General features: G+C 44.4%; 2 protein-coding genes and 1 long non-coding RNA gene across 3 annotated transcripts; 2 read left to right on the forward strand and 1 right to left on the reverse strand.

The window, feature by feature from the left end:
* Positions 1-806: 806 nt before the first annotated feature.
* LOC120662805 (non-specific lipid-transfer protein C6-like) lies at positions 807-1,588 on the forward strand. Its single transcript, XM_039941875.1, has 2 exons — positions 807-1,218; positions 1,566-1,588. Exons 1-2 carry the CDS (start codon positions 807-809, stop codon positions 1,586-1,588), a joined length of 435 nt encoding a protein of 144 aa, XP_039797809.1.
* Positions 1,589-3,871: 2,283 nt separating this feature from the next.
* Positions 3,872-4,709, forward strand: LOC120662806 (vegetative cell wall protein gp1-like). The gene is made up of 2 exons (XM_039941876.1): positions 3,872-4,556; positions 4,666-4,709. The coding sequence occupies exons 1-2, from the start codon at positions 3,872-3,874 to the stop codon at positions 4,707-4,709; spliced, it is 729 nt and encodes a 242-aa protein (XP_039797810.1).
* A 7,335-nt stretch (positions 4,710-12,044) lies between these two features.
* LOC120658479 lies at positions 12,045-14,676 on the reverse strand. Its single transcript, XR_005668692.1, has 3 exons — positions 14,349-14,676; positions 12,533-12,647; positions 12,045-12,402 (listed from the first exon to the last, which is right to left on the reverse strand). It is a non-coding gene; the product is annotated as an uncharacterized LOC120658479 (long non-coding RNA).
* Between the last annotated feature and the right edge of the window lie 4,032 nt (positions 14,677-18,708).

Below are 18,708 nucleotides of genomic sequence, written 5' to 3' on the forward strand. Positions count from 1 at the left end.
AATGTGGTGTGATCGTTTGTGACCATGATTGTATGGCTGAACATGAGCGGCAACATTATGATAAAAATTTGGCCCCAGTCCCATTTCTCTTTTTTATGTTTACGTCTATAATTCGTTGATGGTTCAATGTTCCTCATCCTCGCGCATGCAAGACGAAATGCAATGCATCTGAAATCAACAAATAAATCCTTAGCATTTTGTTGAGGGGTTCTTGCAAGTTACTACAAGGCAACATGCATGCATGCAAGACGAAATAATGCAAGCAGCTAGCATGCTATGGGACTTTGCTGAATTTCTTGATGGGAAAAACCCAACCTGCAACAAACTAAGGCGGCGTTTAGTTCCAAAGAACTTCCTACAATACCTGTCACATCAAATCTTCGAACGCATACATAGAACATTAAATGCAGTCGGAAAAAATAATTAATTGCACAGTTTAACTGATTAGAATGAGAAAAATCTTTTAAGTCTAATTAATTCATAATTAGATATCAATTACCAAATAATAACAAAATGTGCTACAGTACTCAAACCTAAACTTTTTCACCAACTAAACACCCCTGTCGCCACAGTGTTCATATCTTCCGTGCCGATCGAATCCTCAAGAATCTAAACCAACAACCCCACAACAAACAGCTACGATCACATCCAAAACCACGAGAAATCTAACAAATTTTATCTGCACGGAACCATTTCAACAGAAACTATCTTCTACTCGAAGCATTATATAAACACGCCTGTGGACGGAGGTCGCACGCCCATCGCCCCCATACACGCGCACCAAGAAGCCTCCGCAGCAAGCAGCCATGGCGTCCTCGAAGCTCGTCGCCAGCCTCTTCCTCGCCTTGGCGCTGGTCGTCGCCACCGCGCCAGGGCCCTCGCAAGCCGCCAGGGCCGAGCCCGGCTGCTGCGCCCCGTCGCCGGCGCCGTCGCCGTCGCCGGGCGAGGAGCAGGCGACGGCGTCGTCGTGCGTGTCGTGGTTCATGGGGATGACCCCGTGCCTGGACTTCCTCACCGACGCGAGCGTGCCGGCGCCTTCGAGCACCTGCTGCAGGGGCCTCGAGTCGCTCGTCGACGGCGCGGCCGTCTGCCTCTGCCACGCCACGAACGGCGACATCGACAACCTCATGCCGGCGAACACGGACTTCACCCGCGTGGCGGACCTCCCGGCGACCTGCGGCGTCGCGTTGCCGGTGGAAACGCTCTCCAAGTGCCAAAGTGAGTTGACTACCGTCTAGCTATGCCCGTGTCTTGCTAATTAAGCAGTTTCATGTTTACACACACACACACACACACACACACTCACTCACACACACACACACACACACACACACACACACACACACACACACACTGTAGCATCTAATCTGTGATGAACATTGGTCTCATTGATCAGCGGAACCGGTGCCGCCGTTGTTGCCGCCTAGTCCTGCAACATAAGCATCTCACATGGTATTGATTTCTTCTTCGTTTCAACTAATTTTTCTAGCTAGCAATTGTTATCGTGTGATGCCAGGGTTGTTAGTGTTCTTATCGAACCATGTATGCTTGTTATGCTTTTGCAGGAAAGCCACCGTACCACCAGTAGCAGCAGGCGGTTTGGAATAGATTAGCTTGATTAGATTGGATGCGTAGATTAACTGCAGAATTGCAAATAATGCCGGAGGAAAAAAAGAGTTAGCAGTTATATATCTAGTGTATTATGAATAAGAGTTAGCTTTGTGTTAACAGCACGTGCAGATTGCATGATATGATAAAAAAATAAATTGCCCTAAGTTTATCAGATTCGATTTGGATTCTCTTAATTAAAGATGATTACGCATTTACGCTCGATAATAGAGATGCATCTGTGGTGACTGTCGATTTACGTTCCGAGGTTCTTATAGGAATGGGCCGGGTCTATGCAGATATCCTTGTGGTAGTACTAATGTCATTTTTTTTGAAAGGAACTGATACTGGTGTTTTTTTTAGAAATATAGAGTTAAAACGTTTCTGCCATTTTATCTTTTCCTCCTTTCCGGATCTAGCAAAAGTGTTCGGTTATGAGTTTTCTAATTCTTAACTCATCTCTTTTCCTACTTGCTGCTGGTCCCTTTTTCTTAATCTTACACGCAGCGATCACTGCTTACTAATGTCAGAACTGCTCCATGAAAGCAAATAAACATTGTGATGCAATCACATTCTTGTAAATTTCGGACACTGTTTGGACTGCACTGTGTAGGGTAAAAATATTCTCAAGTTGCTCACTGCTTCAATTTTTTTAACTGAACGGCAAGAGAATTGCTATAATTTTTATTAGAAGAAAGTTTTTTTTAAAAAAATACAAACAACACCGAACCCCCACACAACTGAAACCGTTCTAGGTGTAAGACAGACTACAGAAGAACAACAAAAACAGGGGAGGAGAAAAAGAACAAAAAACGGAACTCCAGCAGACTATGCTAAAATAACAACAACATTTTCTAAAACGTAATCTGTAAATTCGAAAATCAAATTATGTGGTGAAATCTATTTACATCGATAGGTTTAATCTTTAGATAAATCGCCACGCATAAGAGTAGAGGTGATAGAGTCTAATATTTTTGGAAGATAGAAAACCTCGAGGTAAACTGATCTTCAGAACAACATGGCATATGTGGTGATTTTCTCAACCTCAAAATTTGGTTGTCTGTCCTCCCATACAAGTATGAGTTTGATTGTTTGCTTTATCTACAGTGCACATATTTATGTACTGCATTCTCTTTCATAAAACCAAATCTTTATATTATATTCTAGTTAAATTATGCAACAGGTACGTGCTAGAGTCCAATCTTTTTGGTACAAGAGAGGATAGAAAACCTCAAAGATACATAAAGAGCAACAAAAACATTATTACCGTTTACATTCTCTATCTTAAGAGTACTTGGCCATCCAATAAATAGGTGTGCGTGCGTACCAGGGTCTGTGTATCTTCTATACTATAAAAGTTGAAATAATTGAAAACATTTATCACCAAGATTAGGCCCACCGTACTCTCATGGAGGGCCCACTTGTCATGCCAAAAATCTTGACGAAAGGGAGGGGGAGATTTGTTTCGTCCATGTTTTCCACTAAAATCTTATTACTTTTTACACCAGCAATCAGTGTTCAAAATTTCGGTGAAATTTCACGAAATTTGGTGATTTTGCCCCCTTCGAAATTTAAAAATTTCGGAAATAATAATTTAAATATATTTAAAAGTATTTTTAAAAATAGTCTAAAATGAATTTCGGCCTAAATTTCGCGAAATTCGATGATTTCGGCCATGTCCGAAATTTTTTGACAAACGAAATTCAAAACTCTGCCAGCAATTTCCTATACCCATCTCTTGTACCCACGTATTACTTTCCTTTAGCATACATATATACTTTCCTTTGCACATACATTGGCCTCATAATTCACATCATTTTTTCTTTTGGAAGGAGCTTAATTGACATCATTATTTATGGAAGGAAAAGAAAGATGTGTATTATTTAGAAGAAAAATAAATGATATTGTTGCTTAATGGTTTTGGAATGATATTAATTGACATCATTGTTTTATGGAAGAAAAAAAGATGTGTATTATTTTTGAAAAGAAAATAAATAACATCATTGCTTGTCTTCCCTTTGAAAAAAACAACCCTCCGCACCCTAGAACCAAAATTTAGCGATTAAACTCATGATTAAAGCAGAGGTGATAGAGTCCAATCTTGTGGGTACACGACACAATGGAATAATCTGGAGATAAACCCATCTTCCGAGCAACGGTTTTGCCGTTTAAATCCTCTATCTCAACACGACACAAGTCCAATAAATAGACGCCCCTTGTACCCGACACAACGAAACAACAATCCCACCTTGGCATCCAAGCGATGGCGCCGTCCAAGTGCACGATCGCCTTCCTCCTCCTCTTCGCCGCCGTGGCAGCCAGCCTCGGCCCCTCGTCGGCGGCCAGGGTCCAGCCGCAAGCGGAAGAGGCTGCTCCGCAGCCGCCGTCCTTCTGGCGGCCACGGATACCGATCCCCTGCATCCCCGGCCTGCCGCGTCCCCGGTTCTTGCCACCCTGCGACGGCTCCGGCGCGCCGCTGCCGCCGCTGCGACCACTGCCACCAGCACGACGGGTGCCGCTCCCGCCAATCCCCTGCATCCCGGGGCTGCCGCGCCCCCGGTTCCTGCCCCCCTGCAACGACTCCGGCGCGCCGGCGCTGCCGCTCCCGCCGATCCCCTGCATCCCGGGCCTGCCGCGGCCCAGCTTCCTGCCACCCTGCGGCGGCTCCAGCTCCGGCGCCGCGGCGCCGGCGCCGCCCTCGCCGCAGCCGGCGGAGTGCAGCACGCCCCTGTCGGGGCTGGCGGCGTGCGCGGACTTCCTCGGCGCCAACGCCACCAGCTTCCTGGCGGCGCCCGCGGCGGCGTGCTGCGACGGGGTGAGGTCGCTGGTGAAGGACGCGCCCGTCTGCCTGTGCCACGTGATGAGCGGCGAGCTGCGCCCGCGCGCGGCGGCGCTCCCCCGCGCGTGCGGCGTCGCGGTGCCCTTCGGCACGCTTCGCCAGTGCCTCAGTAAGTCGTAGTACTACTGTATATGTATAGTATATACTACATATACATATCCATGCGCATGCCTGTTAGGAAACTTATTTATCCATGCGTTGTGGTTTGGATTGAGCAGGGGGGCCCGTGCCGCCGATGGACGCGCCAGCGCCGCCGTCGTGAGCGGAACCGATCGACGACACCACCGCCGGCAGCAGCAGATTGATACTATGTTCATCAGGTGCAGAACGAAAGCGGCCGGCCGGTTGGATTATTTTCGCCATCAGGAGTAGTTAGATTAGACTAGGTATAGATGTGTGGCTTGCAGAATCTTAGTAGACAATTATACGTCGTAGCAGTGTGTTAGGGCTATCGTTCATATACGTTCTTTAATTAGGTAGATCATCAGGCAGTTTGTTAAGAAGTAATTGTCGTGGCAATCTAGCGAAGTCGTTGCACTGAAGTCATATACACTCCACCGTTATCATCCTCGCTCAGTTTGTGTGGATGTTATTTTTGCGATTTAATCTAGCTACTATTTTAACCGTGAGATCTGGTTTGTATATATAGAGTACAGTGCCATTTTTGCAAATATTTTTTAGTACAAGTTACTATTGTTCGATGTTGACACTCATAACCTATGCACGTACGTACGATAGTCCGGTGGGTTGTGTAAGTATTTTCCGCGGACATGTTGGGTGCTGCCATGACATAGGCAGGGCTTGCCCTTTTGCTCGTGACATACGCGTACGTCGTCGTCGTTACTGGCCTAGGAAGCAACGGTGTCCAAAGTTAAAAAGAAGGGATTAATTCTCAAGTGCTCAAAACAGATCACCCATGGATCCTGGGCAAGGTTGGCGATATATATAGACGCGCTCCCTTACAAAGTATTCTTTAATTATGCGGCGATCCTACGATGTGGTACGGTGTGCGGGGGTCAAAGAAACACTACACAGATTCTGAAAATATTGTACAGAGTATATATAGTTTTTTTTGAACTGTAGAGTATATATACTTCATATATATAATAAACATATAAACAAAAGCACTATGGATACCGTAGAGAAATCAAACACGACACCAAGATCATCAAAGAGGGTGACGACGCATCAGTTTGTGTGCCAGAGCTATAACAGTTGCAGGCGCTGAAGCGCAAAGCTCCTCGAGCACATCCTGTGCCACGCCGGCGGCCACCGCGGGGAGGCGGGTGGCGACGGAGGAGAGCAGCAGGAGCGCCGTCCCTGCCATCCACGGCAGGAAGCCCACGACGGCGCGCTCGCGGTCGTGGTCGCCGGCGGCGACGAGCAGCGAGGCGCCCAGCGCCATGTACGCGGCCGAGCAAGCGCGGAGCCGCCGAGCCACGTGGCGCCCGGCCGGGTCGAGGTCGCGCGCCATCGGCGGGTTGCGGTGGTGGTTCAGGGGGTACGAAGCGCCAGAGATGAACGGAAAGAAAATCGCATATTTGTCTGACATATACCGTTTGGGTCTCATAGTCCTTAGTATATTGAAGATTACATTTACATGGTGGAGGCAAGCGATGTGGATTATGCTCGAGTCATCTTCCAAACAAATGAAGAGATTAAACCAAATAGCTTTAAGCTGTCTGGATACGTGGCTATATATATAGTCGCGGTAAATAAGTCATTCCCAGCTGCAAACTTTTTTGCCACTTGATAGTAAAAAACGTGAATTGTTACTCCTGCCCGCCAGTGACATACGCATTGTTACCTAGCTACTGGGCGTTCAAAAAGAGCCATTATATTTCAAAATTATACATGAAGCAGTTCCATAAAAATAAAGAGAAGTAAATTCTATTTCCACACCAAGGAAAGAGTTTAGCTAGAGTGCTAAATCCAGTTATCTCTAGTTGTAAGTTAGAAATCTCCAAGGGCAGTTTCATATCCCATATAGGACATACTATAGAGATATAGCAAGTTAACAAACTGATCACTAATAAGAGTCCCTAAAAAATCAGGTGAAACGCGCGAAACAAAGACACTTTTTGTCAGTTGAAAACTATCAAACCTGAGTTTCCTGGTGTTCCGTACCTAAGTGATGAAAAGAGAACAGTGGGACTGGATAACTACTATATAATGTGACGACATAGCCAAAGCATATAGGAGCACATACTTGTCATGGAGTTCTTTTTATGCGGCAATTATACGCTCCTGGTGTGGGGATCAGAGCAGTTCGAGAGGATCTTTTCTTCTTATTGTTTTTGAGAAAAGGCGCACTTGTTCGTATCTAATTAAAAAGGCTGAAATGATGCGCGTTATAAAATATATAGATCTGCATCTGGTGACATGATCACTGCTTTGAATTTCCCCTGGAACATTAAGAACTTACCATGCAATTACCTGAGCTTACCATGGCAATAAAGCTACACACGTTAATGAGCATCTCCCAACGTCTTTCTAAATCTTACTCTCTAAATTATCATTTGGAGGCCTAACAATGGGGAAAGATATAGTCTCTTGGAGTTGCTAGAAAAGTTCATTATATTTCTCATACAGCAATACAATAAATAGATGAAATTAAGATCCAATACTATTCATCATTACTAACCTAATTGAATTTGATAAAATTAAACATGCACTCCATGTTCCTTAACGTTAACGTACATATCAAAATTTAACTATAGTATTATATGAATTGTAGTCAGGTGGAGAGCCAAAGAGGATTTTAGGTTTTCCACAGAAATTCATATTACGTAGCACAATTATTTAACGTTAGTACAACAAAGCAAAATGATGCGGCTGTGCAGATATGTGTTGTTTCTCTATCAGCTAATATTCCCTCTGATTAATTATTTGTCCCATGCAAAGTTAATGAACTTTTGTTGTTTATTGGCAAATGCTTGGTGACAGAACGCAAGGGAGGTTTGTCACAAAGTTGTCTCCACTATCTCCTCCGTCAATCAGCATTCAGCAGTAAGCTTTGTCTTTGGATGATGCTCAATTCTGCGCGGTGACCTGCCGCCGGCCCAATGCTTATGTAATGGCTTGAAAATCAGGGTTCCAAAGAGTATAAGTGGGCGTGCCTTTTGCTTTTCCTAACTTCACACATATAGGCTATGGGTTGTTTCTTAGACATAAAGGTTTTTAAGTGTGACCTGATAAAACTAGAGGCAAGTGGATGGACCAAATCTGCCAAGAAGCTCACTTGAGGTATTGCCATTCGTGATTTGGCTCGGTAAAAGTGGATAGATGACCAATACTCGACACTCAAGCAACATATGTTGCGTTGCGAAAGGCCTTAACCAATAACCATGCTTGTTTCAAGCAGGATGCTGCTCCATGACATCTCTATATACAGCCAAAATGTGTTCATCGCTAATGTTGTTAAAGAAGTTATTGATAATGGATCGAGGACAGTTGCTGCCGTTATGAATCACAAAAAGTTTACATACCGTGCTGTGCGAATTGACATGATGACCGCTACTTAGCTTACAAATGTTGCATCCCTAAATCTTAATTTTATCAAATACTATTGGTGAAGATACTCCTTCCCAGTACATATTTGTCCATTTCTGTATTTATATAACTACGCTTTAGTTATTTCAGCAACAACTGATCGATTAATATCCTCTCAATTAATTTATCCCATTAAGTTTTACTGAACTCCATTGGTAAGTGACCACTGTCATGCTTCATGATGGGATGATAAAGAGGTCCGTCAGCAAAAGAGGATGATCTGATTGAACAATCGTGCTGCAAATATGTTATTTTGATAAAAAAAATTGTCTCCATTATTGCCACAAATTAGTGGTAAGCTCAGGCACAGAAGCTAGGATGATGTTGGTTTATGCGGTGACCAGTCGATGGGGTGGTGCTTACGTAGATACCATGAAAATCAAACAAAATTCTAAACAGTACAAGTGGGCATGACTTTCTCTTTGCTAGCTCCAAGTATAGGGGGACTAAGGCAGTTTCTTGGATGCAAAGGTTTCAAGTGTGCCTTTTTGGGGCTTAAGTGGAAGAAGCATTAATGACTCATTTTTTTATCTATTAACCTTCTATGGTTCGGGGGGGGGGGGAGCTCTTGACTTGCATAATGTGTAGTTTTTATGACTCAGCTTGATGAAAAATTTATATATGATAAGTACGCCACACTTGATCAGTTTTGATCCATGTGACCTAAGCTTGTCCAGAATGGGAGGCGTTGGGAAAAGGTTGATTATCAAGACTCAGGAGAGGCTATGACAACGAATTACTCAAAACCATATGTAGAAAGAGCTATACTATGGCATGTTACTCTGCGCCATCAGAGTGTCATTAAGTATAGTGCAGGATGTTGAGTCAGTGTATTACTGAATGTTATTTCTACTAGTATTGGTGATCCGTCCACACATTCACTGGTCTGACCTCAGTATTTGCAACAAACAGAATCGTACTAGTAATGTCATGACGATGTTGGCTGACCTGCAGTGACTTATTCATCGTTCCCTGTCCCTGCAATACAACAGAGGAGTGAATTTCATTAGACAAATCAGAAATAATCATTGTTACATAAATACTTCTGATTTTTTTCTTCAGATAAGCCCCTCTTCCTCTTCGCGTTTGGGTTGCCCTGTCCTCGTCGCGACGATCTGCCGATGCCGGCGGCCGCCGCACCGTACCTCTCGCCCAATGTAGGCGCAAGGTCAAACCCATTGCTTCCCCTCAAACCCCATAACCAACTCTTCCATCGCCCGTCCCACTTGAGATTTGGTCAGCTCGATCCCGTGTGGCAAGGACATCGGAGCCGCGAATCGCCTCGCCGGCTCCGGCCGGTCAGGCTCCGCTGATCCGCCCGCATGCCTCGTTTGATCGTTGGCGTGCGGGACGAGATCAGCTCATTCAGATTAGGGCTGGCCCTGTGCAGGTACATCAGGGATTCAGGGATGAGCATTTTCGGTTCCGGCAGCTCAGGAATACTCAGCGTAAGCGGGCAGCCATTTTACCGAGGGCCTGCGCTCCGGCGGACGGCGGTGGTGGTGGCGGTCCGGGACGGTCACGTAGACGAAGCAGTAGTCGTGCATGCAGCCATGCACCGCCGCGTTGAACGGTGTCGGGTGCTTGTGCTTCTCGGTCGACTCGAGGAAGACGGAGCCCAATCCTGGGGAGGGGGGTGGAGGAGAATGGAGGAGACGCGGATCGAACTTGGGCTCTTTTTTATTGAGGGCGTCGAGCAGCGAGCCGGGTGGCCTGAGGGGGATCCACTAAGAAAAAATAGCTAAATTGGTCCATGAACTCTTTTCAAATGATCAACTTCATCTCTGTACTTTTGTTTAGGCCAATTTAGTCCTCTAACTATTAAATTTGGGATCAGTTACATCCTTCATCCAAATTGCTGTTACTAACACCGTTAAAACAACTAACCCCCATCAGGAAAAGACCCAATTGGCCTTCTTCCAGCATTCATCAACCAGACCATTCTTCCAGCGTCAAAAAAATAATAAAAAAAAGAACCGCAGCATGTTTGTAATTGAGAGCAAAGGGGATCCGTGAGACATACGGAACAAGGAGACAACGGGAAGTCGCTGTTGGACGCCATGACAGCGAGTAGCTGCCGTGAAGAAAGCCTGGGCGAGACCCGCAGGCATCCCGGGCACCCCTGGCGGATCCTTAATCCGCATGCCGCGAGGAGGCGCAACACCATTCCCTTCCCCCTGCCCACGACAGGCAGAGGAGGAGCAGCAGTGGCGGATGGCTGGTGGTGTGGAGGATCTTGGGGATGACGAGCTTCCTTCCGCCATCGGTGTTGCGGTTTTTTTTTTTTGACGCTGGAAAAATGGTCTGGTAGAGGAACGCTGGAAGAAGGGCAATTGGGTTTTTTCCTGAAGGGGGTTAGCTGTTTTAACGGTGTTAATAATAGCAGTTTGGATGAAGGATGTAATTAACTCCAAATTTAATAGTTGAAGGACCAAATTGGCCTAAACAAAAATATAAGGACGAAGTTGACCCTTTGGCAAGACTTCAAATATCAATTTGGCTATTTTGCCATCCAATAATGAACGGCACGGGCCCACGACGGGGGAGGCGGCCCAATAAAAGGCGGTAGGTGGCGAGCTGTCTCTTCTACCATCCACTCACTCCCTTTCTCCGTGCGAAAATGAAGTGGTAAAAAAAGAAGAAGAAAAACCTTGTCGGCGCTACAGCTAGTTCATGAGAGGCAACGAACACATCCTTTTAGGAATAGGAATCACCGGGAAAACCCCAGCCAAGGAATGCTTACGCTTCACCTGAAATGCTCCAAAGATGAGGAGTCCCGTCTCGCAACCAAGCATTCAGATGGCAGGAGCGTTGGTTCACATGACAAGGCGGAGCACTGCCGACGAGCGAAGTGTAGGGGCCTTGTGGGTTTCAGCTCCAAAAAATATCCTACCTTTTGCAATCACTCTGCGTCCCGCGCCGCCGGAAATGCCATGGGAACCTTCCATAGCTTGTGGCCTTAGCTAGTTTCTTAGGTTTGCGGATCATCAAGCTACAGCCTCTTAGGTTGGGTTGTCTTAGATACGAAGAAGAGAGTTTACAAGTTTTAGAGCATCTCCACGAGTCTCTCTAAAATGTCCACGAGTCTCTCTAAAATGGGTTGGTTAGCTAAACATAGCGTAATTATGGTAAAAAAATAGATCCAACAGACTGTCCAAAACCTAGTGCTCAGTATCCAACTCACTAACCCACCCTCTCCGCTCGCTTTGTTTGCCGAGCGGCGCGGCTCGCCGTCCTCTCCCAGGTTCCCCGCAGGCCCGCACCCCCTCCCACGCGCGGCTTCCTCCGCTCCTCAGCGACGACACAGCGGAAGCGGGAAGCCACCCAGTCCATGGAGTAGATGCGCAGTGGCGTCCAGAGGAACTGACGCGGAGTTCAGGACGCACGGCTCCGAAACGCTAGCGGAGTTTGGCATGAGCGACAGTCCTGCTGGCGGGTGCGGCCATGGAGAAGGGGATGGAGTGGAGGAGGGGATAGATGAAGAAGCTCTTGGATTTCCTACCTTTTGAATAATTAAATGGGTAGCTAAATAGAATTTGGCTAGTATGATTTGGAGAAGCTCTTGAAGATGCTTTTTAGATTGTTGTTTCTTCTCTACGCAACGGTACGCCACTTGTTCCGACCAGGTCTACACTCGGCATTGGGCTTTGTAAAAAATGTTTTTTCTCCTAATCAATGATGCGCAACTCTCCTACATATTTGAGAAAAAAAAAACTACCGCCTCTTCTAAGAAACCCCACGGGCGCCTTTCCGTGTGCGAAACTCCATAATATTAAGGAGTCAAGTTTGAAGGATTGGTCATATGATCAAGGTGACAGGGTCAGGAATAAGAGGTATTGGGAAGCTTAGTTGCAGCCACACGATTGGGTGTCGAGTAACATATAGCCAGTACGAGGAGCAAGCGCTGCCCTTGGTACGCATACATCGGCAGAAAAGACTGCGATGATGAGGGACATCGCACGGAGTTGAGCCGACGTTTCAATTGAGACAAACGAGAAAAAAAAGGCTACCAAGTGTTATATTGCAGCATTGTTTACTCGTATAATAACAACTCGTAAAACACTACATGATCATACAATTGATACCAATCGAATAGTACAACCTTCGTTCAATCTTGTATGTCTGGATCGGAGCTAGTTACACGCATCTTAATGGAAATTCTTAAACCAAGTATCTGTTCGAACTGTAAGACAGACAAAGCTCATGAAAAATTACATAACCTGGAAAAAAATTGCAGACCCTTTATAGTCATGCTTTCTGACATTATTTAAAATCACAATTAGCCCCGCAGTCACGGGTAGTCATGAGACTGCAAGATGTTACCAACAAACAATAAGCTGGTGCGATCCAATCCTTAAGTTCAGAGATCCTAGTGTTCCTCTTATCAGCCGTAAGATGATGGCCTGGGGGACAGTTGAACATGAATGTATGTTACTATGTTTAAAGAACATAGTACATTACAAAAAAGCAGCAATATCGAGTAGATCTGTAACGAATAAATGCAAAGGACAATGAAATGAAAGAACAACTGACCACTTGGACACATCACGTAGTCTTGATGCAATTGCTGGTCTTCTGTGCCAGTCTCTGAAGTCTGAACATGAGGAGCACATGGAAAGATCACAAGGATAGCCTCTGTCACTTGACCCTGCCAGCAAACCACCGGAGATTGAGGATGTTGAGTGAGGCCCCGTTTAGTTCGCGAAAAGTTACTGTAGCACGTTTCGTTGTTACTTGACAAATAATGTCCAATCATGAACTAATTAGGTTTAAAAGATTCATCTCGTGCTAATCAGTTAGACTATGTAATTAGTTATTTTTTTCAACTGCATTTAATGCTTCATGCATGTGTTCGAAAATTTGATGTGACGAGTACTGTAGAAATTTTTTTGGGAAGTGAACGGGGCCTGATGCGGGCATGGCTACTCATGGCCGGAGTAAGATCAGAGGAAAGCTAATTGATTTTTTTTCCAACAAAAATAAAGAAGAATTTAAGAACGTCAGCCATCCACAGATTGACGTACCTGACTATTTTTGTAGCTAAATAGCTGTTTACATTATGCTAGCTTGTCACCTACAAACTTGTACGGTTCTCAAGTTTAAGGACTTAATGTGTACTAGTACATTTCAGGTTCGACGGCCCACAATACTTATACACAAGCTTAGGTGGTGTACTTATTATGCCTACGCCCTCCGGTGCACTTCACTCCAAGCAAAAAATGAAGCTGCCCTGTATGTATATGCCTTGTACCAAGATTGTAGACCATGTTTGATTCCCTTGTGCACATTTACCTCTAGGCAAGTGCAAGCAAGGATTTGCTTTGATTGACACCAGAGCTTCCGAAACCAGTAATTTCTGTGCCAGCCATCCTGACTGAGAAAGGGTTGGCAAGGCAACCCAGCATGCCTTACTTTCCCTGAAACTTTGCAAACGCACAACCCCTATATAGTTCTAGGCACCATTCTCTCTTCAGCTTTTGTATTTATATTCTCCAATCTAGCATTCTAGCTGTTGGTAACCACTGTATAATGAGCTAGAAAAGACATGATGCGAAGCAAAAAACATATGACAATAAAGGGCAAAGGATATGGGCAAAACATAAGTACTCTGCTGTCAACTGCGTATATATTCTTGTGCCATCCCTTCCTAGAGTTATCTTCCGCATTAGAAGAAACAATAAGAGGGAGGGAGGGAGGGGGAGAGAGAGAGAGAGAGAGAGAGAGAGAGAGAGAGAGAGAGAGAGAGAGTGCACTCCTCTTGCAACCAGGTAGGTGTTTGGGAATAAGTGGCATCAGGAACAATCCAGCTACATCAAGTTTTTGGAAGTGCATAAAGCCTAAGCAAGTCATCACGCTGAAGACTGCATAATGCAAGAAACAACGCGATGGACATATCAAACAGCAATGCTTGTTTGTTCTTAGTAATTGTGAACTCAGCTTGTGCGTCCAGCCACATAGCCGTTACAGAAATCACTTTACATTATAGATTGTAGTCTCAAGGCAGATGAGCAAAAATTGTGTGATTTTGAACTGCAAGTGGGGAATAATGAATTGACGAAAAGTGACAGATACACAGATAATCCTTGAACAAATCTCTTTGGCCAGTCACTGGCTGACGGCTCCCCAGCCTATATCTTTCATATGAATCAGCAATTCATTTGAACAGCCGTGATCCAACTAACCTTGGATTGGACAGTTAGATCCCATACTTACTCGTTCCTATCCAGCTATCCTGCTAGATAATCTTGGATTCGGATCCGTACTTACACATACATTTTCTCAGGTCACAATCGGGGCAGAAAAATGGAAAAAATACAAACCAGAAGAGAAGAAGAGTGGTGGTTAGTACCAGCAACGGGGCAGCAATTTCAGTTCAACTAATCTTGGTGCCGACTTCGGTGCGAGCTCCGGCGGAGGCCCAGGGCGGGGAGCACGTACAGCCACGCCACGGAGGCGCAGCGCAGAGCACAGCCGCGGCGGCGATCTCCGCCGGCAGCGGCCGCTCGGCGAGGCCGCGCGCCACCGGCGGACGAGGATGTAGGCGGAGGCGACCGCCAGCGCCCTGAAGAAGCGGTCGGTGTGGTGGCCGCCCATCGCCGAGGACGACGCCGACGCGAGATCGGCGCCGGCAAGGGGGGCCGAGCTCATGGCGAGATTTCGAGGGGGAGTTGAGGACGGGCGAGCCAAAAGGGAGTTGGGCTAAAGTGCTAAACAGTCTGCTTTGTTCAACTCTAATATGCCCATTTTCTTTTTTTTTTTACTTTTTTTTTAAAAAAAGTCCATTTTCGAGATTGGCCATATGGAGACTGATGCCCCGGCCCCGGCATGTGACACTGAGCTAGCTAAAAAGAAACAAGCCCCAGAAAAGGAAGCAACAAATAAATTACACAATTCAATTGTGCAGACAATTATTTTCCTTCAATTATGTTCTGAAACAACACAAGATAAAAAGACTATGCCGACCGGATATGTGCGTGCTTATTTCTCGGTGCTCTACTCTCTTTGTGTTCATTTTTTCCCCAAAAGATGGGAGCATGCATATCTTATACTCCATGCATCAGACTTTGCTTAAGAATGAGCGGTGTCAGGAAGTCGGAGCACACCTCGTCAGTAGAAGGAATTGTTTCCTCACCTACTACTAGTGTAGAATCGGGCTGGTGGCCTCGAAGAAACACTTTGGGACCACCGTTTTGCAGTGCTCTACTCAGCACTGCCTTGTGTGTTTAGTTTTCCGTTTTGGAATTTTGAAAGGAATCTTTTCATATTTGAAGTATTAAACATAAACTAATCACAAAATTAATTATAAATCTCATCTGTAAACTACAAGACGAATGTAATGAGCCAAATTAATCCATCATTAGTATATATTTACTGTAGCTTTACTATAGCAATTTAGTATCTAATCACGACCTAATTAGGTTCATTAGATTCGTCTCGCGATTTAAAGTCCATTTGTGTACTGCGATTTTTTTGTTTACATTTAATACACCATGCAGGCGATTTACAAATCTTTTGAAATTTTGAACTTTGTATGTAAACAAGACTTTATCCTCATCAGCATCGCCCTGTTTGGTTGAAATTAAGCGGCTGGGCTGGAGTTAAGCTGCCAAGCAGCTCCAGCTAGCCCCAGTCAGCCCCAGCCGCGGCTCCCCGCCAGCCGAACAGGGCGAACATTCTTGATAAATTGCGGTACAGATACAATTTTGCGATTGTTACTCTTAAGTAAATCATGTGTAATGAAAGGTATAACATTTTTTTCTCTTTTCAGCTATGACCGTTCAATTTTTCTGGAACTCAAATGCAAGTAATTCATCCATGTTTTGACCAATTGTTTTTCTACAGGAGGTTTTTGCATGTGCCTTGGGTTTCTTCTTTACCATTTCGTCCGTGGGAAAATTAGTATTATATGTGCTAGACAAATTAGACTCAGGTTTTGTTTATTACTTTGCTTTGATAATGTATTAATATTTTTCAAAGAATCATTCTCCTCTCTTTTGGAAATGACGTCTAATATACAAATACAATGCATATATACTACCAGTTCATCGAAGACATGGTAAGATTACACAGACCTTCCACATGGATCGTTCATGCAAGCCACTCGTCTAACTTTATGCCTACTCTAACCAATTCAACCGTACAATCATAGTACTATGTAACCTGAAAAGATTTTAAGGATGCAAATTGGTGATCTTTAGGTGCACCTCCAATCCTTTTTAGTTCAAAATTTTGTACTAATTTTCTAAAATAAAATTTGATTTTGGAGAAGTAGTACAAAATTTTTAATTAAAGAGAGTTGGAGGTACACTTGAGGGCACCCCTACTTTTACTTATTATTAAGTTGCTCACCAACTTTCCATCAATTATTGTGTGTGTTGTACATACATAGTCTCCTCCTTCAGTATTTAGAGAAATTTTACACACCCTTAATTTGGTACCACAATCCCATCACTCTAGCTGCCTTCGCTCTCCACATTGTGAGGACACAGATCAATCATGCATGGGTGAAAAAGTATGAAATCTGTCTGTCAAGCAATTTCTTTGATTTCTCCTTGAGGCACAACAGCGTATAGGTGTACAGTCGCATGGTAAATCTGTGAATGGGTGGCATCGAGAAAACCAAGTCTAGATCATCATCTCGACAAAGCTAAGGTGCAGCTATCTCGTAAAGAGCTATGGGTGTGGTTCTCTAGCAAGTCTGGAACGCGCCACAAATAGAGAGCGAAATCGACTATTGCCACAAAAGGACAACCAGCAACCATGACTGGTGCTAATAGAAACACTAGCAACCCTTAAATTTTTTTGATCAACAATTGTAATAGCCAATTTTCTTCTTTTTCTTCTTTTTTAAAAAGCCCATTTTCGAGATTGGCCATTTGGAGACTGACGCCCCACCATGTCAGGGAGCAAACTAAAAAGAAAAAAACACAGGAAAAGAAAGCAATTTCTATGCCATGACCGTGCAATTTTCAAATTTTAAAAAAATTGCACGGTCATGGCATAAAAATTGCTTCCTTTTCTTATGTTTTCTCCTTTTTAGTTTAAGGTCTGTGTATTTCTAGAGTGGGCATAAAGTCAGACGAGTGGCTTCCACATGGATCGTTCATGGCTTGCATCAAACCAACCACTTAGATGCAAGCCACTCGTCCGACTTTATGCCCACTCTAACCACTTAAATATAATCGTACAATAACCACTTAAATTATGTTGCTCACCAACTTTCCATCAATCATGTGTGTACAGTACGCACATACATACTCTCCTCCTTCAGCGTCTGTATTTATGCACACCCTTAATTGGGCACCACAACCCAGGTCACAAGCTTCCTTCGTTAAGTTCACCACATGAGGGCATTGTGAGGACACGGCAGATCGATCGTGCATGCATGACCGAGAAAAACCATGAAATTTGTCGTCAAGCAGTTTTCCCTTTTATAAACTAAGGCAATTGTCACCTCTCTTCGATTTCTCCTTAATTTGAGGCACAAAGGTGTGTAGGCGCATGCTAGTTTTTGAATGGGTGGCATCAAGAAAACGAAGCCTGGATATGGTTTGAATCTGCTCAACGAGCTGCAGCTATCTCCTGCGGAGCTGTGGGTGCGGTTCTCTAGCCGTTCTGGTGCACGCCACAAATGGACAGCTGGGAATCGAGTGGTAACACAGACCAGCGCAGCAGCCAGCAACCGTGACTGATGCTGGCACAAACATAGACATAATCTCATGCAAACTTGTTTGAGCACACAAGAAAAAAGAGTAATCCCTTTGCATTGCACTCTGACGTAATTTTAATACCACTTCAGAACTAGTCATTAGTTGGGGGAGGGTCCAAACAAGACCTTAGTCACCTATTTTTTAGATAAAGGATGAAGCATCCGGCCTCTACGACCGTAGGCGTACACAGCCAATTATTACAGAGTTTGCTAAAACACAAAAAGAGCAAGACCAGTATCTAAGACGGACAAAAGAACTATAGACTCTACGACTGTAGGCGTACACAGTCAATTATTACAGAGTTTGCCAAAACACAAAAAGAGCAAGACCAGTCTCTAAGACGGACAAAAGAACTATAGCAAACGATATATATACTTCCACCCTCCATTGGACAGCTCCAAAGCAATCATCTCAATATTTTTGCTCGTCAAGGAGAGTGTGTTCTTGGCTTGCTCATCACGCTGTAGCTGCGCCCAGAAACGTAGCCAGTACGTTCCCCTGAAGACAACCTGCAAAATCGAATTAACTTTAATTTTGTTAAAAAATAATATCATTTCGATATCGCCAAATGGCCCAGCATACAGCAGCGACCCCAACCCAAATCAAATTTCTAGTCTTTTTATGTTGATTAGTAAGCCAGGTGCTAAATATATAGCTTATTGATCTAGCTGGATTCAGACCAGTAGCAAAAAAGATAATACTCCAAACCATACTCGCATAAGAACAATCGAGGAAGAGATGTTGGATAGTCTCAGCACTATTACAGCCACAACATTTTTGGTTCCCTTTCCAGTTTTTCCTAGCGAGATTATCTTTAGTTAAAATAACTCCCCTTTGTAGATACCAAAGGAAAATCTTAATCTTTAGAGGAATTTTTAACTTCCAGATCATCTTATGTTGAAAAGGTGGCTGTGTGTCAATAAGATGCAAATACAGCGATCGAACAGAATATAACCCAGGTTTGGTTAAGTTCCATCTAAAAGTATTTGAACCCTCCAC

This window comes from Panicum virgatum, chromosome 2N (genome assembly GCF_016808335.1).
Source record: "Panicum virgatum strain AP13 chromosome 2N, P.virgatum_v5, whole genome shotgun sequence".
In the NCBI taxonomy this organism is placed as follows: domain Eukaryota; kingdom Viridiplantae; phylum Streptophyta; class Magnoliopsida; order Poales; family Poaceae; genus Panicum; species Panicum virgatum.